This window comes from Callorhinus ursinus, unplaced genomic scaffold (genome assembly GCF_003265705.2).
Source record: "Callorhinus ursinus isolate GAN/ISIS: 27379988/994484 unplaced genomic scaffold, GSC_fseal_2.0 scaffold28, whole genome shotgun sequence".
In the NCBI taxonomy this organism is placed as follows: domain Eukaryota; kingdom Metazoa; phylum Chordata; class Mammalia; order Carnivora; family Otariidae; genus Callorhinus; species Callorhinus ursinus.
In genome coordinates, this window is record NW_027397090.1 from 14,196,963 (window position 1) to 14,224,682 (window position 27,720).

General features: G+C 45.3%; 1 protein-coding gene across 3 annotated transcripts in view; it reads right to left on the bottom strand.

The window, feature by feature from the left end:
• Window positions 1–27,720, bottom strand: part of GLIS3 (GLIS family zinc finger 3) — a 468,639-nt gene that overhangs the window by 24,046 nt on the left and 416,873 nt on the right. For all 3 annotated transcript variants that reach the window (XM_025891681.2, XM_073878148.1, XM_073878147.1), the window contains 2 exons: window positions 21,433–21,601; window positions 3,274–3,452 (listed from right to left, as the gene is read on the bottom strand). In XM_025891681.2, the coding sequence (XP_025747466.2) occupies window positions 3,274–3,452; window positions 21,433–21,601 (348 nt within the window). The remainder of the gene's footprint in view (window positions 1–3,273; window positions 3,453–21,432; window positions 21,602–27,720) is intronic.

Here is a 27,720-nt window from a genome sequence, read left to right on the forward strand (position 1 = left end):
TTTACTTTGGTGTGCCTTTGACTCAGAAACACAGAGATGAAGAACGTGGCTTGGAAATGTGGACCTCTTGTTAAGGATGCCTGTGCACTTTGCTAAGAAGGCGGCGATGCCTAGACATTTTGTATTCTTCTCTGTCTCAGCTCCCATCTCTAAAAATATACTGATGACATTTTTCTCTGACCTCTACCTACCGCAGGGAATACAAAGAGGATGGGAGTGACAGCGCTCATTAAAGCCATGAACTTCTTGAAAGACAGAACACTCCTTTCATTGTGGCTACTGTGTTAGCAATCCCGACAGAGTTCTCGGCATTTTAAAAATCTAGTTTTATTAGGGGGTGAGGTTCCCCGTGACCAAGATGCTGTATGACGCCACCCAGCAAACTAGTCCAACCAAAGCTGCCAATAATTGCAACTCATTTAGAAGGTCTCTGTGCCTCTCTTTGCTCCCGGCACTGTATCACCCACTTGAAAAATATTAGCTCAATTTGCTCTTTATCCTAAGGAGCGGTTGATGAGAAGTGCTCGTGCCTAGCAAGCTCCAGGAAAACATTTTCAGACAAAATCCTGGGAGGATGAGGTAAGGCTGCATCTGGATGCCTACTCCTTCATTCTTAGCAGTGGCCCAGCGGTTAAAGCATGGACACTCCCTCTGGGAGCCCATCACAGCGACCACTTGCCCATCTTCTAGAACAAAGTTATGGTTTCCCAATTTGCATAACTACATCCTGATCTCTTCCAGAAAGGCTTGTCATACGGATTTATTTTTAGGCTGCTGCTAGCAGTTTCTCATTGGCCATGGGAATTTTTAACAATCGAAGTAAAAGTTAAAGAAAAAAAAAAAACCAACTCAACGGATTCAAGTTGACAATATATTCATTATTCAACTAAAAAAAGAGAAATATGGGAGAGGAGCCTTTTGCTGGGAAGTAGGGCAAAATGATAGGGTAGGTCTCATTTTCTGTGTAGTCTTGTTTCATTTTACATTTGTTGAATGAGAGAGTGTCAATCATTTATTCAGTAAATATTTACTAAATGCCTACTTTGCCCCAAGAATTACACGTGCCCTAAGGCTAGAAATATCCCCATTCTCAAAGAGTCCAGTGAAGAAAAGGGAGGGAGAAGAAGGAGAAGCATTATATTAAGTTCCTACTCTGTGCCACATGCTTTTCTTGTGGACTCTTCACAACCACTGGTGAGAGAAGGGAGCTGAGACCCCCAGAAATTGTTCAGAGTCTCACAGTTGAGTGGACTGGTATTTGTAATCGAATTGGTCTAATTCCAGAATCTCTTTTAAAATGTCTTCAGAAAGCAGAAAAAGAAGAAAAGAAAGTATCCATTATCCCTACCGTCATGATTTAAAAGCAAAACAAAGCAAAACTGTTAATGTTTTAGAAAATTTCCTTCCATTCTTTTTTTTGGTCTACGTGTAGGTTAATTTTTGAATTTTTAAAATATGTTTCACAGTTGTCATCAAAGTGTTACATGGCCTTTCATTGGAACTATGACACGATTGCCTGAAATACTCCATTATTTTTTATAGCACTGGGGAGAAAAAGCATTGCCAGTCGTACGATGCCACTGACTGACACATGTCCAGATCTCGGCAACGTTAAAACGTGAAGGGTAAAAATGGTATGTTGTAGGATCAGTGACCTCTTCTGTACTCCAGAAAACCCACACTCGTCTACCTCCTCCCTGCCGGCAAGGGTGGCTTCCCGGCACGGGGGACCTGGAGCTCCCCCACATTAGAGAAGCCCCTCTCCTGGGTCAGGAGGTCTCTCTCGGCAGGAAGAGTGCTCTCTTTGTCTTTCTCACACATGCGCTGCTCTGTGTACAATACGTACTCAAGAAATATTTCTTGGTTGAATAAATACATAACTAAAGCTTAAGAAGAAGGTTACCGACAGAAAAGAGGAACAATTACCATAGGCCCAAACAGTGGTGGGAGCCCACCTTTCATCGGGGAATGAGGGTTTGTGGGATTACACTCAGGAAGAGAGGAGAAGAGATGGATGGAACTTGGAGTTGGAGCCAGTGGCCTGGGCTTCTCAAGGTGTTTCCCTTCCCATAGCCCACATGGTCTCCTCTTTGGCTGCCCAGACCCCTACTCTGATGCCCTCACCTACACCTACCTCCACAGCACTGCCTGCTCCTGCCATCTTGGGAAGTCACTCACACTTATTCACACTCAGCTGGCATACTGATTAAGATTTATTTGGGGACACCACACATTAACATCAAGTAATAACTCACGTGGAGCAAACTCGGGAATCAGCAAGAGGCAGACAGGGGAGAGTCCTATTTTTCAGAAGGAGCTGAAAATCTCCTTTAAATGGACAGGATCCCCTTTGCCCCCAGGAAGTAAAAGGCTACATATGGTCTGAGTCCATGCAATCTGACAACTCAACTCACCTTTCTACGGATGTTCACAAAGATATCTGCCTGAGTCGGCAAAATCAGCAAAAATAAAGAAAAGAAATTCAGCCAAACTTAGCTCTCCATGGATGTTCTGGGTTCAACACCAGATCTTCACATTTGGAACACCATCATGATTTCTCTGGCCTTCCTTTCCTCCTTTTCTTTCTCTCTGCACTTACCAAGGACCTTAGCATGTAGACAACTGGGCTAAGTTCTCCAAAACAAAGAACAAAGGGTCAGAAAATTCTGACCTCAGAAAGAAGCTTCCACATTAATAGAAAGGCAAGTGTTCCTCACAAAGGAGTAACTTAACAAGGTAGAGAGAGAGTGAGAGTGCTATCTGAGTGACACAGGGGCTATGCAGTCAGAGACTAGAGCCAGGAGAGATGCAATCCAGCCAGGACACCAGGGAAGGCTCCAGAGAGGAGGTGTCATTTCACCTGGGCCTTGAAGGATGGAGAGGTTCTGGGAGTAGGGGACCTGGGGAGGGGGAGGTATGCCTGGGCAAAAACCCTCCTGTTGTTCCCTTTTAAGTGACTGTTTATTATTTAGGAAACAAGATGCTGTTGTGAGGGCCTCTCCGTGAGGTGTTAAATCACTGGTCAGTAAATGGATCATCATCTTGCGCTGACCATTCTGGGGTGTCATATACCAGCTTAGGGCCAACAGCAGGAAAATGCTATGAGATTTCATGATGATGAGGTATGACATTTTAGAGGACAGTCCTTAAAGCCAAAGCCTGGCGTTGTGACCAAACGAGAGGGACCCACCGCTGGTCGTGAAGGCACTTGTCTGACAGCGACAACACAGTATCACTTTCTGAGACTCAAGGGGTGGTCGGCTCCCCACTTACCATGGACGTGGATCCCACTTGGTTGAAAGGAAGAGTTTGTTTCCGGCTGGTAAGACTTCAGGTGTGGCCCACCTGCTGGCTGCTGTGTGTGGGGAGGCTGCGTTCTCGGCATTACTGAAGAAGGAGCTGGAACTCTCCGGGGGCTGATGTGGTGAGGAGACGGGGCAGAAGGTGCAAACCTGGGAAGATGATTATGAAAGGAAGCGTGAGGGACATGAAAAAGCGGGAGCAGAGACAAACTCTCCAAAGCCAAATTCCGATTTCCACACTGGCTGGATAAGAGCGTACAAAAAGCCCTCAAAAGAAATTGGTGAACACTTTTTCTCCCATTTTTAACCAATGACTTCTCAGTTGAGATACTGAGGGGATAAAAGAAGTCAACTCAAGGGAAAATGTAGTCACAGTTTGGGTTTGTCAAGCGTCTTAAAATGCTTTTCAAATACTCTGGGTTTGGTGAAATTCAAAGCACATCTTTTGCCAGTCCCCCTTTTCTGCTAATTTTTAAGTTCGTCTGCATTTTAGGGGAAATTTGATCCTTATGTTTCTGATTCATTTACACTTAGCTCATTAAACATTTTGTTCTGAGAGACATATCTGAGGTCCAAGAAGTGTTACAAGTCTTTACTATAAGCCTCTCTCATCCTGTTCTCTTTAAACAATACATTTTCTTTTGCCAAGAATGAGTGAATTTAAACCTCAAAGATCAAGCGTGGTTTGAGACCCAGAACCTATCTGCATGGGTTCTGTGCTCGGCAAAGAATGCTCGCTGCTTGGGGCACAACCACAACGCCATGTGGGACATTTCTGCAGTCACACGTGCTAATCACAGTGAAGCCACTGCTAGTTTCTGAAGAGGGACAGACAAATACAAGGTGACCTGGTCAACGAATCTGAGACACAAGCCTGACAACTGTCCACCGGTCTTCTAATTGTAAGGGGACATTGGCAGGGTCCGATTCCCTGGGTTTGAAGTGACTTTCAAGGTGCACTTGGCAGAGCAGTGTTCAAGTTTACCAGCATCCACAGACCACCAAAGTGACTCTCGGTGCCGGGTCACTAGGGGGCTGGCACAGGAAACCCATCAGTGTCATGAGATGAAGTGACAAAATAACTGGGGAGCAAAGTGTATCATGAATTATTTCATGTCCCCAGAAAGGCCCATGACGTTGAAAGCTTTCAGCTGGCTGTTCCTTATGCCGAGTGAAAAAGACAGGCTTTGTCGGATGCTAACATGGAGCCATGGCCGGCGGCACCTGCGGCTTACTGCCCAAGAACGAGTCCCCTCCCTTTGCTGGGCTTTTGTGTAGGGCCATAGAGGGTAAGAAGGGAAACCGAACCAGTCAAGTTTATAAAGCAATTTGCACCGTTCTGAATCAGAATATTTAATAGGGTAGAGCTTCTACACTTGTGTTGTGCCAGGAAGGAACCATGGGATGAAAAAAAAAAAGTATGGAATTAACACCCCAGATGATTCCTAAATGCATTCTGTCCTACGAGGGCTACGGAGGAAGGGGATGAGGGCACCGAGGAGGGAGGACGTGGAGAAGAGAAGCCTCCAGAGGAGGCCGAAACAAACTGGCTGTGTTGCCTATTTTCACTTTGCTGCAGGAAAACAGTAACCGAGTACCCTGGGCCAGGTAAATATATATTTTCCAAGCATATCATCTTAATTGGAATTTGCCTGGAAGATGAGCTGAACGGCCTTGAGAGAACACATCGCAGATGAACCCTGTCACTGCCCTGAGGACATCGAGTAAAAACCGTGCCAGGATTCCTCATATGGAGGCTATTTTCTTGGGGAACACGTCCCTAATGCGTCTGGCAACCCTCTGGGGTCACGGGAGGGAGCTGAGGAATTGTGGGATCGCAGGCTTTAGGGCTAAAAGGAGGCCCCACGATTACCCCTGCTCCCGGAGCCCTGGGGGCAGGAAATCCCCGGGGGGGAGGGGGGGGGGCCTGGACTTGGAAGACAACCTTTGTCACTGGCATTGCAAAGCAGCAAGATCCATTGACTTGCTTCCCGACTGTATTTCTTCATCTGGGAGTAAAAGACGGAGCACACTCTCGATGGTTTTCTGGTCTTTTCTCTGGTACTTCTGCCCCTCTTCCTTTCCGTTGAGGACCGAGAGGGCCAGAGGTGAGTGGATGGGGCAAGTCACAGTGGGTATAAATCTGACCCTGATATTGCCGGCTTGATGGAGGAGAGGGATTCTGTTTCACAATCCCCTGCCCCCGGCCCCCACCCGGCCAGTGAGTCTGCCTCAGAAACAAGGGTCTGATGAACAAAGATAGAAAAGGTAGATGGGGAGGGGGAAGGAGACAAAGACCATCAGCAACATAAAATCTTATCTCTGTAATGTGGGGTGATCTCGCTATCGAGTGAACTATGGTTATTAGCTATAAAGAAGGGAGGATTTCAACTAGCTAAAAGGAAAGAATCCACTGAGGAGTCATCTCGAATGTAGATGCCATACAAGAGACTCTACATCTATATATGGATTATATAGAATTATCTATCCATGTATCCAATATATGTATATAGAGCATATAATTATACGGTAATTATAAATCATTCTTGTCTATTCACTCACGCAAATTCCAAACCCTGGCCATGCCCTCCTGGCCACCACGTATTACGTAACGTAGTAACAGTGAGCAAAGGAAAAGAAATGTGGTGGTATCACATCAAGGTGTTAGCAGTGGTTATTTCAGAGACCTGGGGTGGGGGAGTAAAATATACCTACCGACCCTTCGACAGACTCCACGTTTTGCTTTTTGCTAATTCAGACTGGATTTTTCTCCATGTTATTCAAATAAGTAAGATTATATGGTATGAAGTTAATGCAATTTAAAAATATAGTGTGTCACTTTATATAAAGTATTAATAAAAACTTAAAAGTAAACTATTCTAGGTGAGATAAATGTACACCTAAAGAAGTCCTTGATTTGGAAAGGGAAGGACTGATACAAAAATGTTAACTTTTACACATATAGAGAAAAGATGAGAAGTGACAAGATGTGATTACAATTATCCACACGACTGCTAAGAACGAGGAAATAAAGAAGAATTCAGCACTAAAAAGCCCAGCATAAGAAATGAGTGTATAAATGTGATTGATTTTCAAATACAGCACTTAGATTTAATTTTGTTACTGCTGAAACACGGTACATAGTATTTTATGGAAAAATCTCTCACACTCTTCTACTAATTTAAATTTAACTTCTATAAACCTGCTTCCATGTTAACCCACTCATAGTAGAGGAGAATTAGCAAATTAAACTCCGAGGTGGGGGGTAGGAGTGCAGAAGTAGGGGAGTCCCTCTGTTAGAGGGAAGGCCCTGAGAGCATCCAGGAGTCACTGCCCACTCGTAACAAGACCGATGCCAGAAACGTTTTAGAAAAGGCAAAAGGACTTGAGAAACCTGAGTGGTTTGAGGCCATGCACTCCAGAAGAAACCAAAGAACCAAGAACATACACACTTACACAGAAGCTCATGAAGCCAAACATAAAATGTTCTTACTGTTACTGAGGGTAGAGTGTGGGGCCTTAGAACCCCATTTTCTTAGTGCCCTCACTGATTTTCCAACCTTGCTTTTTCAGCATGCACACATACCAAAATGAATATGGTCTGAATATGCCGTCCAAAAAAGTTCTTTTTTAAAATCCAAAGATAGTGAATTAAAAATTTTTGATGTTAAAATAAACAATTTTGGTGCTGAGTCGAAGTTGCAGTGATTTACAATTTTTCTCCCATGAAATAGCTCATCCCCCATTACGTCAGGACAAGATGACATCACTCTGATTCACTCTGAGTTACAGCAGTGTCCAAGAGCCAGAAGACAGAACGTCTGAAATCTTTCTAGGTCCAACTCTGTCCCCCAGCTGCTGATCTGCAGTTCACATTTCACAGATTTCATTCAACATAGCTTTTGTTAATATAAATATGCACACAACGGACTAGAAATTAAAAAAAAAAATCACTGCTTACCAGAAACACTTCACACAAAAGCAAAGCAGAGAATTGAGTCAACCATTAGTACTCTTTTAGTGGAGGAGTTTACGTATAACCTCAGCGTGAGCCATTGCACGGTTCAGTGGTTTGTACCCCTCCCCACACCTCCTGCCAGAAAACCCAAAAAACCCAAAAAGAAAACAAAAACAAAATGGGGGGGGCAGATTTTAAAGGGCTCATAAAAAATCTTCTGGAAAAAAATAAACCTAAAAAGGCTTCTGTAAATATATATCTATACACACCCTAGAAAATGTCTATTATTTGGCGGGATTTAGTCCATTAATCTCCTTCCCCTCTGTCGACCCGCTTCCATCCTTGGCTCACACTGAGCTTTCCAACCTTGCAGTGAAGTGGGCCAGAAGCAAAAAGGTCATCTTTCCTGTAAATGAAGTACTCAGAAACAATCTTAGGTTGTTTCTCAGAACGGTAGATCCCGATTGAGACACACAGAACGGATGAGGTTCATATGCAGAAACATTGCAAATGGCAGGAGGAGATGGATATCACTTGAAGACCCACAGGGTTTGGAGTCTGGTGCTAATCCTGAACAAATTCCCTGACTTCTCCCGGCCTCAATTTCAAGTATAAAATAAAGAGAATCTCAGCGCTCACTGGGGATCATAAAATCTGACGTAACATATTCATTTATTCATTCAGGAGACAGTTATTGACACTCACCCAGTGTGTGGCCCTGTTCTAATCACCAGGGACAGAGCAACACATGAAATATATCCCCGCTTCTGTGGAACTTCTATTTTGGGGAGGGGAGGAAGGCAATGAACAAAGTTAAGTAAGGAAACTATATATTGTACTGAGGAAATGAATACTATGGAGAAAAATTAAGAATGGAAGGTGAGGGCTGGGGGTGGACTATGAACCATTTTAAATTGGGAAGTCAGAGATCTCACAGTACTTTAGACAATGTCTGACACCTTCCAGAGATGATCAACACGTGTTTATGGAATGACGGCTCTAAATGGAATGTACACTTAAGGTATCCCTGACATGAACACATACCCAGTGCTTGAGAGCTCTATAAGATTGTGGTTCCAGCACCGCATCTGATTTTCTACAGTTCTTAAAATAAAAAATCTTAGGACTCTTTTCTCTCTTGCCTATTCAGATACAGAAACTAAGGCTCGAAGAAAGCAAGGCATTTACCCATCTGGCTAATTTTCTAGTTCTAAGAGCAGATAGTCGTGGTCTTGTGGAAGAGTCTCATTTCTTGGCATTGGGTTTCCCCACAGAGTATCTGTGTTCACAAATTCATGCGATCATATCATGTTCTAGCTGAAAGACAATGGAGTAGCCTTACTTGGATGAGATAAAGTAGGCCCAGAGACATGAAATGATTTGCCCAGTTACACAGCTAGTTCTCCAGATAGCACTTTATCCCAATAAGGTTAGCTGCTCCCTAGAGGAGACGCAAGGCAAGGTGAAGGGGTGGGGTGAAGGAGGGCGGTGGAGGACTCCTACAAGCATCTGAGATTTGGAACCTTCTCACCAGCTGGTGGGGATGGGCATATCAACAATCCACTGCCTTAAAGAAACCTGGCAACCAGTTTCCCAGGTTGCTTTGGTGAACTTGTTCAGTTCTGTACTAGAGGTCTTCGTGCCCAAGCTGGGCTTAACACTTTTGGTCTTTTTTTTTTACACCTTTGGTCTTTCCAGCTGGATAACTCCTTCCAAATAATGCTCTGTCTCCTGTCTATAAGTTCAAGGTATTTCTATGTCAACTAACAACTGTATTTCTTCAAATAATATTTGCTAATAGACCATGTTGCAGGTTAAGCACATGTCATAAATATATCTTACTTTTCTTCATTTGAGCTGTATATTCAAGCAGTTCTAGCAGGCAGCACGGGACTGTGTGGTTTAGCATTGTGTTGGGGGTTAATACTTTGAAAAGAGGGGTTTCCGTGATCAAGTAGATTAAATGTTGGTTGATATGTGCTTTGGACAGTTCTCTTCTCCCCTCTCTCTTCCACAGGGGTAATGGACCTCCCAAAGAAAGAAGAATGCATCAGAACAGCTCGTTTCATTGTATTCACACGAAAAATATTATCGATTTGCTGCTAGGGAGTAGAAATAATGGATACAAACTGGTCTATGCTGGATTTGGGGAGGCATTTTTTTATACCCCAAAGAACTGTGGTGGTTTTTAAATTCATCTGTGAAAACTAATCAATAAAAAGTGGCTTTAGCCGTTGGCCAACTACAGAGGGGGAAAAAAGGAATCCTTTTCAAAACCTAAAAAAAAAAAAGCACAGTTTTAAGGATTTCACATCTGATTTAACATCTAAAAAAAACCCCCCAATGATAATACCCCACTTTGTATAGCCAGACAGCACTCCATTTTAGTAGACTTTAGTGGTCTTTATAACGATTTATGAATCACTTCATGAATTCCTGGCTGACTCATCTGGGTGACTATAGTATCTACTTATACTTCCCTTCTGTCTCACAAAAGAGACACTTGGACTCAGTTCAATCCAGATTTGTCCCCGAATGAATCACAGCACGTTACTGGGGGAACTGCAAATTGAATTCTGCTTCTGAGACAATCAAGACCAGCTTTCAGTAATGAAGAAACAGCCGCTGGGAAGTGTGGGTAATTGCAACACTGTCCATCTGGGCAGGACCGAAGCCCGCCAAGAGCTGTATGTCCGTCCGAGGATTCTGTTCCAAACTAGTCAAAGAGCTGAATCCATCTCCTGCAAGGGCTTAGAGCTTCATTCTCCTCATGAGAGGCTGGATCAATATTAACTGCAAATAATATCTCACATTGGGCAAGACCAAGACTCAAACATGTTTGCCCGAGCCTCCACAGACCACGACAAAATTAGGGCTGTGAACTGGCTGTAGGTGAAATGATCACCAGAGTTTCTCACAGAAGACTCACACGTATATTATGATGAGTGCGGCATTGCATAAATGATAGTGTGTTCTGGAGGACACTTTCTAAACTTGGGCATAGGGGGTCAGTTCTAAGGCCAGAAAACAAAGTCACCAATGCCCCAAGGCCGAGGAGTGTGTTTTTTTTCTGGGATAGACTGAAACAGGGCGGAGAGCATTACAATTTCTCCCTCCCTGTGGGAATGAAAAGGGAGGGGAGAGGACACCCAGGATATGTCAGAGAAATGAATTATGCAGGACACATTTAACCAAGAGCTGGGATTTTTTGGAATATCTTGACTGCAGAATTGGCTGTGACTCTGTTGTTTGTCTATTTCAGAATCCGATGTGATGGGGAGAAAGGGAAGAAAAGTCTGATTCTGCCAAATCCTCTTTACAAAAAAATCACCAACCAGAAGAGAATTTATCCAGAGTGGTCTTAGACATTTGATGTCAAAAATTCTGCTATAAAAAAGAAAACCCTCTGAATGAGATCATCCTTTGGGCAGCCCGGAGCAGGTCAGAGCAAGGGGATTAACTCATGGTCCTGCGGCCAAGAGAAGAGTCTCTTGTTCAGCACGGTATTAGGCATACAGTTCGGTCTGCTTTGCAACAGAGTGGATCAGATGAAAGAAAAACATTCAGAAGTGAGTGTAACGAGAAAGCCAAACAGGAATGAGGGGGAAGAGTGTTGTTTTTGTCCAAACATGAGACAGGGAGGCACAGGTATATAAAAAAAAATGGCCCCTTCCATGTCTTTCTCATGGGCTCAAACTGTGAACACCAGCCTCTTGATGACATTGCAAGAACTTTTAGAATTAACTTCAGATGCAGTAGTCCTGCCAAGTATGGCCAGGGGCCTCTGAAAGCTACTGCCAAACAAGACCTTAAAAGTCAATATAATCCATAAATTTGAAAGAAACTAGCTGGGTGGTGGTTTGATTAGTAGTAACATGTGCTGTTTACGTGTAATTTTTTTTTTCCCTCTTCAGGATGTCAGGTTACTATGGTAGTAACCACAAAGGAATTTTCTGCACCTTCCCTTGAATACAAGCGTCAACATTTGGTTAGAGAAATGAATTGGAGGAAACCACATCTATTAAAAATTCACAATTAGAGAAGGGCTCTTGGCTCTTCTAGATGAACATCAAATCCTTGGATGTCTGCTACCATTTTGTATCTCTAGCTCCTTATCCAGTCCTACGCAAAGATAAGTATTTAATACATGTTGGTCCTTGCTGTTGAGGAATTACTCTGTTGAACAGACCACAGGTTCCATAGACTTAGCTCCCAACCTGGTGCCCGTATTTGTGTGTTTTTTTTTTTTTTTTAAGATTTTATTTATTTATTTGACAGAGAGGGAGAGAGAGAGAGTGAGGGCAGGAACACAAGCAGGGGGAGTGGGAGAGGGAGAAGCAGGCTTCCAGCTGAGCAGGGAGCCCAACGCAGGGCTCCATCTCAGGACCCTGGGACCATGACCTGAGCCGAAGGCAGACGCTTAACAACTGAGCCACCCAGGCGCCCCTGGTGCCAGTATTTGTGTCCAGGTGGATGGTGCCTTTGCCCAGTGGGAGCTAGTTAATGTCCAGTTGGATACTATATTTGCCCAGAGACCAGTTTCTGTTTCTGAGGGGAGATAATCTTATTCAAAAGAATGATTCCAATCATTGACTCCGGGAAAAATGATTAAAACCTAGAAAACTTTCTCCTTGCAACTAAACAGAAAAGCAACCAAAGACTATTTTTCAGAGAAAGGAGCAAAACAACTTTGTCTTGTGGTTTCTGCTCACTTCAGTGGTCTCCTCACCACCAGCAGGCAGACAGTCCTTCACTTGCAAAAAGATAATACAGTTTCTTCAGAGCCCATTCCCCCAACTGCTTCCCACCCAAGAGGGGAAAAGATAAAGTTGATTTCCAGGTCACACTAGAAAGGTTTATGGGCTTTCACTTTGGGAATTCTGTCTCCACTTGACCAGTTGTTTCAGAGAAAGCCTTAGGAAAGGAGTACACTGATACATCCGAATCACATAATGGTTTAGTTTGAACTCCATGTTGCTTCATGCTAACGGACTAAAGTAGAGGTTGCAAGAAAAGGAATTCTATTTTACCTCAAGCCTTCCTTGTTATTGTCATGACTCACTTTCCTGACTGAAAATCCAAGGGGACTAAAAAAACATCATCTTGGGCTCCACATGAGGTAGATTTGTTTGGAATGTGGGAACAAAATAAAGATGGCTAATTTGGCATTCAGAGGTGAAATGAATGAGACCTCTTTAAAATGAAGAACCACTGCACTTCAAAACTAAAAATACATGGAAAATAATCTGATGTGAAGGGGTATTTGGACCATGAGTCAAGCTGTTTGTCTGGTGGAGTGACACGCGTACGCTCACATCAGCGTCTCCTGCTTTGTCCTGAGGTGACACAGAGGACAACGTGCAGACGGAAGAGCGGCAATCACCTGCTCAGGGTTACTGTTACCGTTCCCAGGAATCATCAAGGAATCATATCGTAGTCCTCCCTTCTGTTCACATGCGTTCATTCCACACGATGCCCAAGCGCTAAGGGGGTAAGGGCTGTAAGCATGACATGGTCTCTGCCCTCAGGGAGCTCTGGTTCTAGCGGGTTGTAAGCAAGTCAGTAAGGAGACAGCGTAATCTCAGGGACTGCTAAATCTATGAAGAGAAACAAAGCAGAGTTACGAAAGAGAGTGAGATTGGGGGGGCTGGGGGGGTTAGGGGAAGTAGTTGAGAAAGGCCTTTCTGAAGAGGTGATATTTGAGCAGACACCAGAAATGAAGGCACAAGTCATGTAAAGTTCTGGTGAAGGTGCCTTTCAGGCTTCAGGAATAGCATGTACAAACACCCCGAGGCAAGATGAGTTGGTGTTTTCCAGGAATAGTAAGAAAACCAGTGTGGCCAGAGCAGAATAAGCAAGGAGGAGCAGCGATAAGAGTGTGACTAAGGCCAGACCACAGAGAGCCTTGTCGCCTACACAAAGGAGTTTGGACTTGACTCCAAGCATGGTAGGGGAGGGACCCGAGCAGGAAATCCTCCGAGACTCCATTTACATTTTAAAGGGGCCCTCTTGTGGTGTGGAGCCCTGGCCTTGTGTGCGCTAATGGGATGGGGGTCAACAGCCCGGGGTGGGGGACAGTTAGGGGCCTGCTGTGGTTGAGATGGGGGGAACAGTGGTGAACTCAGCTTGGAGAAATGAAGCTAATTGTGTTTGAAGGTAGGGCTAACAGGACTTACAGATTAATGAGATGAGAGAATGCTTGAAAGAGGAGGAATCAAAGTTGACTAGGCTTTTTAAGTTCTTAGTAGTAAGTTGAGATAGCCATGTAGGCTTAGCTCTTTATTCTCCTCCATTATCAAGAAACAGACTGGACTCTGAAAATTATGCTTATAGAAGTTTTACAGACAACACAGACATTTAAATTAGAGACAGATTAGAGACAAATCAGAGAAGACTAGAAAAGCCAGTTCAGCAATGTCGTCTTCTTGTTGTTTTTTTCCCAATAGAGCTATTCACAATTACTAGGTAACTAAGAAGAAAGGAGCAAAGACCACCAATTTCCCTGTATGTGTGCTGAGAGGAGCAGATCACGGGGGAATATTTTTTTAAATTTTTATTTATTTATTTGAGAGAGAGAGAGAGAGAGAGAGAGAGCACAAGCAAGGGGTGGGCAGAGGGAGAAGCAGACTCCCCCGTTGAACATGAAGCCCCATGTGGGGCTCGATCCCAGGACCCTGAGATGATGACCTGAGCCGAAGGCAGCCACTTAGCTGACTGAGACACCCAGGCATCCCTGAGGGGGGCATATTTAAGAAGCTGTTAAAACAGTGAATATCTCTATAAGAAGTTTCATTCCACAGGCCAATAACCCAACTAATATCTGCCATGGAGGATAAAGCATGGCTGTGGTTACAGATCAGCATTAAAGAAGCTTAAAGACTGTGGGCTATTCTACCCTGGAATAAACTTGGAGAGGTACTAGAAACTTTCCACAGATACAAAGAAAAAATAATAGAATAAGGGTCCCAAGCTTTTCCAATCTAAGACCCAATGTTCTAATCTCCATTTTCAAGGCTGGGACATTGGGATTTTCTGCCTCTTCTCTGCTCACAGCACAGACTTTGGGAACAATGTTCATCACATTCAGGGATTCTCAAATAAAACGTGTGTGTGTGTGTGTGTGTGTGTGTGTGTGTGTGTGTGTGTGTGTTGCGGGTGGATTTTGAACACCACATCTCTCAGCCCCGAATATCTGTGGAAGTCATTTTCCTACAGAGAAACTGACCCCTTCGTGGGATGCTGAGTGAGGATAACTGTTTGTTTTCCGGAACGAAAGTGCTGCAGCCCCAAGAGAGAGGATGATGCTCACGATCACGTGGCACTGGGTGAGCATGACATCGATGGCCTGACAGAGGATGATGCAGACGTCAACATGCAGGCTGAAGAAATGGCTATTTGAAGCCTATGTTGGTTTTTCAGCTCTGGCTTTTCTCAGGTATTTCGATAGTCAAGATTGACAAGCTTTATTTGGGGGCCAGCGCTTATTAGTTGCCCTGTAGGTCAGGTATCTTTCTGTCTGTGTGGGAAAGTGTCTGTGACACACATCAGGGAAGCGCTTAGAGCAGTGCTCACTGGGTGAGTCGTGACTACATTACAACACCCCGCAATGTGGGTACCCTCTTAATGACACCCAGGTTTCTCCGACAGAAGATGACTGTGGCCAACTTCCTGATGATATCAGAGGTCTCTCTTCCACATGTTTGTCACCGTGTCTCTAACATGGAGGTGACTTTTTTTTTTGACACTCAGTGACTCTTCAAAATTCTCTAATATAGGTAACAACTACATAAAATACAAGCTTGGAATTGTAAGGGGCAAAACTGGCGTTTCCAACTGTATTAAAACAGAAAATAATACAGACCCCGTGCTGCCTCGCTGGTCTAGGATATACAAAGAACAGTCTTTGTCTCTTGAGGACCACACACACCATTTGTCTGTTCTTTGTCATGTCTTCTTCCGTTGGGCGTAGAATATGTTCTGAACTCTTGCTGGGTGGATGACACGATGGGGAGGCCTTTGGAATGTATGCCAGAGTCCCCAGGGTTGCCTTCCTGGGCAAATACACAAATCCCTGTCCTCCAGAGAAAGCTCGGTTTCCTGAAGGCAGCTTATGAGTCCCCCACCCCGCGGAGGCCGCCCCTGCTGGCACCCCCTCCTCTCAGCTCCTGTGTGCACCCGTGGCCCTTGGTCGGGTCTGACAGACTTTCAGATTTCAGGGAGATGTTTCTTCTTCTATTTCTCCTCCACTCCCCCGCTCTGGGGTCATTTTTGTGTGCCTTCCGGTGTGCCCCCACAGCCTCCTCTGACACCCCTGCATAATAGCCTAAGTATCATTATGATGGCCTGTTGGCCACTGTCTCTCCTTAGGCTGCACACTTTGAGAGGACAGGGTTCTGTCAGTCTTGCAGACCGCTGTATCCTCAGGGTCCAGTGTATCGTCTGGTACCCAAACACCAGCTGACCAAGTGACTCAATAAATGGATGTCCCCAATGCTGGGGTATATTTTGATAAACTTTAATATTTTATGCGATGCTTGTGATTTTAGCCATTAATGCACATCTCCTAGGAGATTAAGAAGGGAGAGGACAGAAAGATTATGTTGTGTGTGCGTGTGTGTGTTTAAGGTTGAAAAAAGCTGAGTGGGTGAAGATATCAATGTCCCTCTTTGCTCAGAAAGTCCCAGTGAAGGAAGGTGAGCAAAGCAGCAGGTCCAGTTTTGAGCTGTTCACATGTTATAGATGCAAATGGGAAAGGATGGTGAGTCTCAGGCTTTTGGTACTGAAGATCACAGAAGAGCAACCTAGGGAACCCCCAGTGGATGAGGGCGGGGGAGTCCTAGCAATGTGTATGTGTGTGTGTGTGTGTGTGTGCGTGTGCGTGTGCGTGCGCGTGCGCGCACGTACATATGTATTAGAGCAATTATGTGTTGTAGCAAAGTACGTAGGTTGCATAAATGCCTCAAACTTTGAGAACTGGGTCCACCATTGTCCAGACCAATGAATCAGGGGGGAACCACTCTTTTCTAGGAACCTCCCACCTGCAGTGGGGGCTGGCAACGACCTCCTGTTTCCCAGGCATTCCCATACTGGTCTTTCTCCCTTGTCAAACCCTCCCTAGCACATAGCACTGTGAAACACCACACAGGCATTCTGGAGGTTATAAGGAAATTTTAGGTTCCTGCCCTCAGAGAACTAATAATTCAGTTAGCAAGACAATATCTGGGAAATGATAAATAAATAAAACAGATGATAAGAACCAAGGGGAACTTGTCTCTGTGAGCTGTAAGATGCAAGGGGGCTTTCTGGGTTGAGAACTAATCCAAGCTCCAGGCTGGGCAATGTTTAGTCAAGAAGAGGACAATGACGGAAGGTCCTTATTGTCTTTCTAGGAAGAAAAAGATCCTGAAATAAGATGCAGATACAAACAAAGTCAGTGAGGAGGCTGGTTTGACAAGAGTTGGAGAACAGTGCAGAATTGCAAAGAAGTTAAATAGAAAACAGTTGCTATCCTTAACCCCTTAGCATCCAGAAAATCTACAACATGTTTCCAGTGCTGAATTAAAAAATGGTATCAGTGAAGACCAGCCTTGGTGACCCAAAGGTACAGAAAGACTGTGCATATATATATATATATATATATATATATATATATATATATATATATATATATCTAGAATCTTAGCAATGCCACATCTGATATAGATAAAAAAAAAAACAAAAAAACAGTACGGCTTCCCAATACTTGATACAGACTCAAGAAACTGACATTCCTTTTTTGGTTAAGGTATTTTGTTTGACTACTTTCTCAAAAACAATTGTCCCTAACATTCTCTGCTGTTGATTCCTGTCCTAGATTGTGTACGCCTCGAGAAGGCCACATCCGTTACCTATTTTCATTCCTCTGGCTCAGAGATGGGGCTCATCGAAGCCCTTCCCAAGTCACCCCAGGTGGTCAATGCTCAAGTCTCCTTCAGCTCTGTCATACTACAGAGCACCCCATGTCTGTGGACATCTGTGGAATGGAGAGAGGCAGCTCACATGCTCTCGGCCAAGGGGAGCAACACAGATCCAGCGGACTTTTCTTGGGATTGTAAGATTTCTCCACCTCAGAAAGGGATTCACATCAATATGTTTGTTTTCTCTGCTCTAACAGACATACTATGAAACCTAATGAACTGACATTTCCAAGACGCTGGGTTCCTCTTATGGGAAGCCACTGTTGTAAAGTACTCTTGGCTCATTCAACATGACATCGTGAAACACCACTTCCCATAATAAGCTTAAATCAACATTAGGTGATGTGGTGTGGTGCTGCGTAAATCACTCAAACGATGTGTCATTCAGATAATATTTCAAAATAAAAATGGAGCCTCATCAAATTGAGAGAAGTTGCATTTACTTTATTTTATGATGGCAAGGATCAAAGAACCTGATGCTAACTGGATAGATGTGGTAGACCTTTCCTGACTTCTGACAGTGACTCAGCCCATTTTATTAACAAGCTAAAGCTAAGTAAATGATGAATCAGTGCCCGCAAAGCAGGAAAAAATGCGTTTCCCACTAAAAATCGCAAAGTGTGATAAACCTATTTCCGTTAAGAAAACTGCTGGAGTTTTTACTGGGGGATTTCCCAGGCAAACAGAGGCAAAGATATATAAACCAAAAGCGGAAGGTAAGCACATTTCCTCTTAGTGTTTTTATGCTGCACACTAATGCAAACACAGTGCAAAATTCAGGGCTGTTTCATGTCACCCTCCTCCCCAAACCTGATCGGAAGAGATAACCTTCCATCGACTTGCCCAGTCCAGTTGGGCTGGCAAAGGAATGGGCCACATATCCGGTGGGAAGAGCACAGCACAAAGCAAAGCCACATGTGTGAGAAGGTACACTTCATCACCCAGCCATATAAAGTACCGTTACCTTCCTCCCCTTCCTCCCCTCTTTACCTTCCATGATGGCCTACATTGTCCACCACTGTCATTACTTAACAACACCCTCTGGCTTCTCTACCTCAATCCCCCAGCCACGCCAAGGTTGCCTGCCTTCACGCTACGCCACATGCTAGGTGCTTCACCTGCTGCGGTTCTTTTAATCTTAATTCCCCATGGGGTGTGAGCAGAGGCTTAAATGAGTAAAGGAACACCACATTCTCTGTGTGGGGCTCCTGATGAGAAGGGATGTGTCTGTCGAAGAGGAAAAGTGCAGGCAAGTCCCAACTCTGGAACATTCTGCAAAATAAATGTCCTGAGTCTTCATAAACTGTCAATGTCATGAAAGACAATGATGATGATAACTTTTTAAAAACTGGGGAACTTCATTAGATTCAGAAAGATAACAAGAAATGAGAACTGTGATCTTATTAAATCCTGGATCAAAAGAAAGGAAAGAAAAGAAAAAAAAGCTAGATATAAAGAACATTATTTATACAATCGAGGAAATTTCAGTATTGACTGCATGTTAGATAATGCTTTATTGATGTTCAATTTCTGGAGCATGATAATTACATTGTGATTATGCAGGAGAATGTCCTTCTTAGGAGATCTTTCTCAAAGTAATTAGGGTTAAAGCTCAATGATATTCACAGCAATCTCTTAGAGGGTTCAGAAAAAACAGGCAAGCAAACAAACAAAGAAAGAGACCAAGAGAAAGAAAGAGAAGGGAAAATATCAACAGTGGGTGAGTGTGGATGTGGGGTGGTATGAGTGTTCACTGTACTATTCTTATAGTTTTTTTTATATGTTACAAGCTTTCAAAAGAGGGAATTGAAAAAAAGTTAAAATTATAAACTAAGATAAAATGTTAAAAACAAACAAACAAACCAAAGTAGCAGGAGGACCTAAGGAACACATTCAAACAACCAGCAACCGCTGGAGCTGGGCTTCGAACATCAGGTGTTTGGGGGGGTTGTTGTTAATGCCAGTCATGGCTAAAACCTTTTTCTACCTTTATTCTTTTAAAGGCTGTGTGCAAAAAGAAGACACACAGATTGCTTTTTCTTGTATTCCTGTAAACAGAGTATTAATGAGAATTAATAATAAGATGAGATGAAGAAGAGGTCTCAAGTGATGGTTTCTTAGCTTCCTGATCTTGTGGAGTATGATTCTCAGCCAGGCAGAAGGAAATGAGAGGCTGATTAGCCCATGGCTAATATCACTTAAAACCTGACTGGGAAGTTAATAAAATGCTAAAATGAATAAGCTCATCTCAACCTTTAGAAATACATCAGATCACTGGCAGGACTGTCCACCCCCAGTGTCCGTGAACTTAACAGATGGTTACCACTTGCCCCGCCCCACTAATGGAGCCTGGGGGAGGAGGCTAGGAGCTGTTTGCACTTGACCACATAGGCAGCATGGTTAAGAGCAGTCCAATATCTTCTGATCCATATTTCTGATTGATATTAGACACATGCACATGGATGTTTTACAGCTGCCTAAAACCCCAACCCTGAAGTCCATTTACTACCATTCTTTCTCTCCTACTCTTCCTCCTACTAAACACTCCCTTTGCTTCTGTTAATTGACACACTTTTCGAAAACATCTGTGTCTAGAGGTGTAAACTGCAAATGAATTTGGCCCTTCCCTTTTACTCCACAAATACATTAATGATTAGCAATTCTAAATGACAGCCCTTGGATAAAGTCTCCACCTTTCCCACTTCACCTTAGTTCAGGTCCTCATACTACTCACAAGGACTCCTACAATAACCTCTTTCCTGTTTTCTCTACCTCCTGTCCCTGCTCCCAGCCGTGATGGCTGCCATCTTGTCACCTGAGTCCCTTCTCTATGATGACAGTCTGATGTGTCTCTCTCCTCATAAATGGGCTATATGGCTCCATATATGGAGCCACAAATGGTTTTCCGCTTTCAGTAAGAGGTAAATCCCTTGGCATAAAATACATTGTTCCACGTAAAGCCAACCCCCTCTTACCTGACTTCATCAGTCCTGTCCACTCTGGATGATGGTACCTGAGCTTACTGGGACCTCCTTCCATGTGTGTCTTTGTCCCTCTCATGTCTCGCATGTGTTCCTCTGGCTGCCTTGGATGCTGCTCCCCATTTATCCATCTGGGAAGTCTTAATCTTCCTTCCACGCCTAGATCACCCTTTCTTCCCCTCCCTCCCTGAGGCAGAATTAGGGACGTCCTCTCTGGGCTCCTGTGGCATCTAGATTACATCATTTATCCAAACAGCATTACTATACTTTGTATGTCTGTCCTCACCCACTAAATCCTAAGGGAAGCACCATGTTTTAATAATCTTGGCATCTCCAGCACCCGGAACAGTGTCTGACACATAGTACTCAACAGATTTATTAAATGAACAGATGTATTAGTAAGTGAAGAGGAGACATAAGTAAAAAAAAAAAAAAAAAAACTATACGGTTTATCAAACTTAAAAACACATATTTAAAAACTTATAGATAAGGCCGACACCAATGAAACCACAGATCGCTGGTTGCAATTCAAGACTGAAATCCTTCACTACCGCTGCCCATTCGAGCCGTTCTTATGTCCCAGGACTCTAGGATAGCACAGGGGTCCCCACAAGAACGTTTTCTTCCTGTGGGTGTCTGGGAGTAACCCCTACATAGGTCAGCTTAAGCCTGCTGACACGTGGGGAGAACAAAAGGGGCCACAGGCTGTCCACATTATTGGAAGGTTGGGCAGTCCAAAGACAGACGGAAATGTCCAGATTTAAAACTTTTCTCCCCAAAACTCTTTATGAGGGTGGTATCAACACAGAGTATTCAGTGACCAGCCCCTTGCTGGTCACCCACCTAAAATCCTGTGCCCTTTTATGCTACACTCCCAAGCTAATCCTGATCTCTGTGCCGAAGGCGCCATCTTGCCCCTGGAAAGCTGTTCCGCCTGTGGGGACATTGCCTTAGAGCCGAGTCACCAAAACAAACTGAGGGGAAGTGGGGAAGACGGGAATGGCAACCAGCCCCTTCAACTGGCAACCGCCAGTTCTCGGCTTCTCCCGTGAAAAGTAAGACAGATAATGAGATATTTGATCCACATGCTTTGTGTGTGCACTTTCAATATGTCACCTTTGGAGAACTCGACCCAACCGATGGATTATTAGTAAAATTCAGCAACCATCCAGGCCCTTCTCTGTGCCGGGAAGCTGAGCGGCGACACCCAGTAGAAGAGAGACAGGTGGCCTTACCTCTCGGCTCCCGCGTCCACAGCTGCGAGCGGAGGTAACTGGGAGGCAGGGTTGTGGGGGCTCCCCTGCACACTCTGGCCCGGGGAAGGGTGGCCGACGGCATGCGGGGCTGGCATGGGCCCAGCAGCTGTTCCGCTTCGGCTTGAATGACTGTTGCCGAAGATGGAGGCTGGAATCAAGGAAGAACAAGCGTCAGACCGCACGTGCTTTCCATACAGGGGGCTGACAGCAAGCGTGTTTGAGGGGCTCGTCTGCGGTTCTCCCGGTGGCTTTGCGGGAGCAGTGCTCCGCTCACTGGACACACACAGCTTTCGTTTTCAGGGGGACAGGTTCCCAGGCTCATGTGCCTTTCCTGCTGCTCGCTCCCGCTGATGCTTGCGGGTTGGCTCGCTCCCTGCCTGGACCCTGTACTGCGTCAATCGTGTCACGCCTGTGTCTGGGCGAAGGTCTCTGGGTTTGCACTGCTCAGTCCCGGGGGGACGAGAGGTAACAGTAAATATTTGGTCTGCTGACCCTGAAGGGCCGAACACAGGCCGTTTGCCCCTTCTCCTGGCTGCAGCGAGCCTCCGCGGGCCAGGCTGGCGCTCTCTCTGTCACTGCTAAACCAGGGCAATGAGAATACCATCTCCTGTCCTAGCACCAGTGTAGGATCCGACACGCTCTTAACCTCAGAGTCTAACTGAGCCCGGGCATTTCCCTGATGGTGTGATTCATGGACACACTCAGTCTCCATCAATGGTGAGTCCGTGCCCAGCCCCACAAAACCTGAAAAGGGGCCTCAAACAAAGCTCTGGATCCCCCCCAACACACACACTGTTGTCTATTACAACACAGAGAGTGAGTTACAGCCTCATTCGCAGGGGCAGCCTAGCCTTTGAGAACCGTATGTGACCTCAAACTTAAATATGTGCCCATTTAGATGAGCTAATTGGTACGATGTCACAAAAGAGATGGGGCTTGTCACTTTCAGAGTCTATCACTATCAGAGAGGCTCTCAGTGTCTGGGACCCACTCAGCACACATCTCATTATGCTGCAATCACACCAGCCAGCATCATTACGCTGACTCCCTTCAACTTCCTTCTCTGTACAAAGCGATGCAGAGCTTTATACCCATCTCTGCTCTTTTTGAACTTACTCTACTGATGTCAAAGAATAAATGGATCTAAAAAAAAAAAAAAAAAAAAGGAATCAGGTTCAGGATTAAGAAGAAGAAGCCACATAATCAAAGAGATTTGAGGGTTTAAAAGTTCAGGGCGCGCTACTTTTAGACCAGTACCACTCTCTCCAACCTCTCCCAGAGAGCACGAATACCCCACATGACCCAGCCCCCAAAAGCTTCATCCGATGGAACAAGAGTTCAAGTACTTAAAGGAACATGTGAGGAAGCTGAATTACCATCTTCCCGCTCAAAAGCTACTGACAAGAGTGTGATCTGATGTGAAGGGTTTATTTCTGGTAAGTCAGCACGGTGTCAGGTTAACTCCTGTCCTCAGAAGCCTGCATCCTCCACAGCCCTCCAAGACCTGAAGAGGTGGTGAGACTAGAAAGTGCTTACTTGCTCAAAAAGGCACTGCGGGCCTTCGGTTGTACGTCAGCCTCCAGAAAAGTTGCACGTTTGCAAACTCGCTAGAGTCACCTTATGAATCACTACCCTCATTTATGCTCAGCACACTCAGGCAACCACAATTCTGCTTGTATTCCAAATAATAATTTTACCCAGGGGAGAAGGCTATTTGGATTGACTGCAGCAACAGCTTCAATGCTGGTGTTTGTCAGCGTGGAGCTTGGTGTTTTATACACTATTCCAAAAACTAATGGAATAATAAGAGGTCACAGAGACACTGTGGAAACACGGCTCAGTTTTTTTTCTGCCTTATTGTAGAAACGGGAGCTCTCTTATTTATTCCGTTGTAGTTGCAGAATGCGCCCCTCACCTGCTATCCCCTGGAGGTATTTTTGCATGTATGTGTACGTGTTCATCACAAGGGACCACGGCCCCTGCTGTTCCCAACCCTGTGGGCAATGGGGACTCTTGGTATGCTCACTCTATGCTCTACTCTGTGGTTCAACAGAAAATGTGGTGCTTCCCAGAGGGCTCCATGAGCTGTATCAGCTACATTTTTGCATTAGCTGCAATGAAATACCAGGTTGAGAAATTTGGCATTGTTTGCAGCCTGCCACACACTGACAGGCTGAAAGGCTGAAAGGCCTGGTTAAGGGCCTCTCCTTCATCCCATCTAATAGCCAGGACCAACCATCTGCCATCCCTCCATCCATCCATCCATCCATCCATCCATCTGTCCTCCAACCATTATTTTTTTAACCCAGGATTTATTAAGTGCCTACTACATGCCAGGCACTCTGTGGCATGTGGGTCCCTGCCCTTGAGGACGGTGCAATTTAGTGAGGGGAACAGGTCTCTAGACATTAATTCTACCCCAATACTGAGACCTGCCAGTAGACATCATCACCTGGTGTTCTAAGTGCTCTAACACACTTCTATCCGTGGCCCCACACTGTGCCCTCAGATCTGGCCAAGTCAGACAACTGGTCACTCCTCAACCATATCACAGCAACTGATGCTACCGTGCTTTCGATTGTAATGTCCTCTACCTTCCTCTACTTTAATACTTTTGCTCTGTCCTCAGTCACCTGTGTTCCTCCGAATCCTCTCTCAGCAGCCAACTATTCCACAAATATTTATGGAGCACGTACTATGTGGCAGACACTGGGCGAGGTCCCGGGATAGACTAGGGAACAAGACGCCCTTGGTGCCTACTCTCTCTGACAGCATCATTCATGTTTGTTGGAGTAAACAAGGACGGACACAATCTAAATGTCAATGGAGTCCATCTTGGGCCCAATGAGTAGGACAGGAACAGAAAGTAACTTTTATCTACCAAATCCTGTTCCTTATTGGTCAAAGATCGCCCTACCTAGGGTGTTACTTCTCTCACACAAGTAGGCGCGTGTAGCAGAGTGGCTAAAGTTCTCGCAGATGCCCAGCACCAGGGCATGAGAGAAGCCTGAGGGCAGAAAGCCAGATATTCGTGGTACAGTTGAGGGGAGGTGCTTCTGAGTTATACTTGGTGCCATATATAATAGTTGCCATAGCAATGGCTGCCTGTAGGACTAGGTGGTGGAGAGGATATGAGGTGGATGATACAGGGCAGAAGTCTCCAGAACCTGCCTTCCAGCTATGCTGAGGTCAAGCGTTGACTGACCAACAGTCAAACACACATCAGCAGCCCTTTCTTCCACTGCTAAAGCTGGTGAATGGCATTGAAACCAACAGCGACCCTTTGACTGGGGACCCCTTGAGAATAAGAAAGGGAGGGCATTAGGGTTCAATTTAAAGTCTGAATTTGTAAAGTATACAGAATAGTTTCTTATGTCAGTTGAAAGAAATCAAAGCAAAGCCCATGACTTGCCTCTATTTCCTAAGATATGGGATGAGAAGTATGGGACAAGACCTCTCCTGGTGAGGTCCCCTAGCAGAAGCTGATTGTTCAGCAGGTTGCATGCAGTCCTGGGCAAGACTGCTGCTTGTGGATGTTGCCTGTAGCTACTACAATGACCAGAGATTTCGAGGAAATAAAAACAGAGCATGGTGTCCCAACATTCATCCAACCCCATGTCACATACCCTTCTGCTGTAATGGACAAAAGTCTGGGATGAGAGAACCGGGGCTTGGTAGGAATGCCCTTGGCCACTACCTGGGATCCACATTTCTCAGTGATTGCCCCTGTGGCCCAGGAAATGCCTCTCCTACCTACACTGACTTCTAGGAATTTCCAGCTGTATCAGTCATACATCCAGGATTCCAACTTCGTGTAGTCTAAGAATATCCATTCAATCATTCATTCATTCAAACACGATTTTCCAGCCCCTACTCTGTAGGAGGCAGGTGCGGGTCGCCATGTTTGAAGTTGAGCATCTGCTGACCTCACAGAGTGCCCAACACAACACGTGCCTCCAGACAAATGCTCGTGCTTTGCCCCGTGATTTTTTAACCTCCAGAAGAAAATCTCCACGTTAGAGAGCAACGGTAAGATCATTTAAAAAAGGAAACATTTCCTTCCATACACACTCAACCAAAGGGGCGTACAACGAAGCCTGTCAATCAAAGTGTAGGGAAAGGAACTGATCCCTCTAGAATCAGAGCAATATTAACAAAACTGCTGTGATCAAATCAACTGGTGCACATGGGGGTGGCCTTCATTGTCTGGTGTCACCTCGGGGGTTTGTGCCACTTTCGAGGCTGGAAGAGAGCTTTTAGGTGAACCTCCAGCCGGCGCTGATGACTGGCAGCTGGAACAACTGATTAGGCATGGCCGAGGAACATATTGGAAATTCTTATTGCTTTTGTGATTAAGAGATGGCGGACTCCCCAAGGAAATAAAAGCCTGGTCTTGAGATGGATTCGTGAGCCCTGCCTTCAGCGGAGGGCCGGGAGCTGGCCTCCCTGACACTTTGGGTTTTCTCTCTGGAGCATAGCTTACTGCAGTCCCCCACCCATCTCCTGCAGAGGGAGGTGCAAGTTACTCAGCTGGGCTTTATAGTTTTAACAAAGCGGCATGTGTTGATCTACGTGGTCCCCAGAGGCCATCTTGCCAGCTACTGGGACCAGGACATTCGAGGCTTGAGCCTTTAACTAGCTCAGGTTAATCTGGGTTAATAAACAGCTCTCTCTCTTTATCCAAATGAAAACAATCAATCTATATTTCTAGGGGTATAGACAGGGCACCCCTGGGGATACTTTAGCTGTCATGATATTCACTGTGTGAATGGAGGCAGGCAAGGCGTGTTCCCGAAAGAAGGCCTACCTGTTTCAGGCCCTCTCCCAAGGCCAGAGAAGGCTACCCTGGGCACTGCTTGGCAAATATGTTCTCATCATTTTAGAGGACGGGGGGAGGACCTCCCTCGTCAGGTGAGGTTTATGAAAAGAGCCAAGTGGAGGGCATATTCCTGTTCAAAGCAGGATGGGCAGTTAGAGTCCTGCTTTTCAAGTTTTCCCTAGCAAACCAATCACCAGGAACAAATACTGATTCTGATTCACTGGTCCTGGAGGCAGGCTGAGGTGCCGAGCTCGTATCAAACTTCCCAAAGTCCCCTGGGATGCTGAGGCTGCCAATCTGGGGATCCCACTAGGAACAGCCGGGGCTAGACCTTCTCTCAGCTGCATTTCATCTTTGTGCTGCCCTATACCTCAGGACCAGGGGAACATGTATTGAGTACTTTGCAAACCTTTCCTCAGTTTACTGATGAGGAACCTGAGGCCTCACTGGGTTCCTGATTAGGGTCCTGTGGCTGGTAAGCCGTGGAGCTGGAATTCAGACCCAGGAAGATGGATTTCAGATCCCACACCCCTGACCACCACACTATGTTGCCTCTCAGACACAGGGCAGATTCAAGAGCAGGCCTAAGAGTGTTGATACTGCACACTCCATTTGCAAAGATTGGAGTCACAGGGCACTTTTCCCTCACACACACAATGCACACGGCTAGCTTTAGCCACCCAAAGGCTGGCTAGGATGCCAAAAATATATTCCCATTTCTGTTTCTGCCCATCCTAAAAGCCCTGAAGTGACCTCAGCACGGCTGAGAGAAATTTTCCAGCTCTGAAAATTAACTCAGGCAAAAAGTTAACTAAATTATTTGGTTTGGAAAACAAACAGCTGGGAAGAAATGTGCTTTTTCCCAAATAAAGATTTCAGATGCTTGTCAGGGGCATATTGATCTACAGGGGCATATTGATCCACAGGTGGGAAAGAAGGAAGGCAGGGAGGGGTTATTCGTGAGCAATCAGATACATGCACCTGTTACCACAAGTGACCACGATGTGGTGGGCTGAAAGGCCACCGCCTCTGTCAATCATGCACAAAGCAGAGATTCGCTGTGCAGATCGGTTGTGTCTGAGCGTATATGGTAAACGTGCATTTGGAGTCCTTTATGACTGCTTAAAAAGCCGTGGCCATTGTAGCGGGCCCGCTCTCCTAGGATGGGGAGCGAGTCTTTCCCAGGGACTGTGAACTCACTTACAGTGAGTGCTAGGGTAATGCTGGGACCCTGAGAAATGGCAGGTAATGCTTGGTAGCTGGGGCACAGGAAGAGGTAGGGGCTCACCACTCATCTCTCCGGCAGTATTTCCGGGTCTGGGCACCGAGGGCGTGGCTAAGCAATGAAGCCAGGCTACGTTGGCTTCCACAGAGATATCAAAAAGAATTAGATTTCCACGTGAATGGAAATGGTGAGGTCGGCCTTGTGGCTGCCTCCCCTGCCCTGC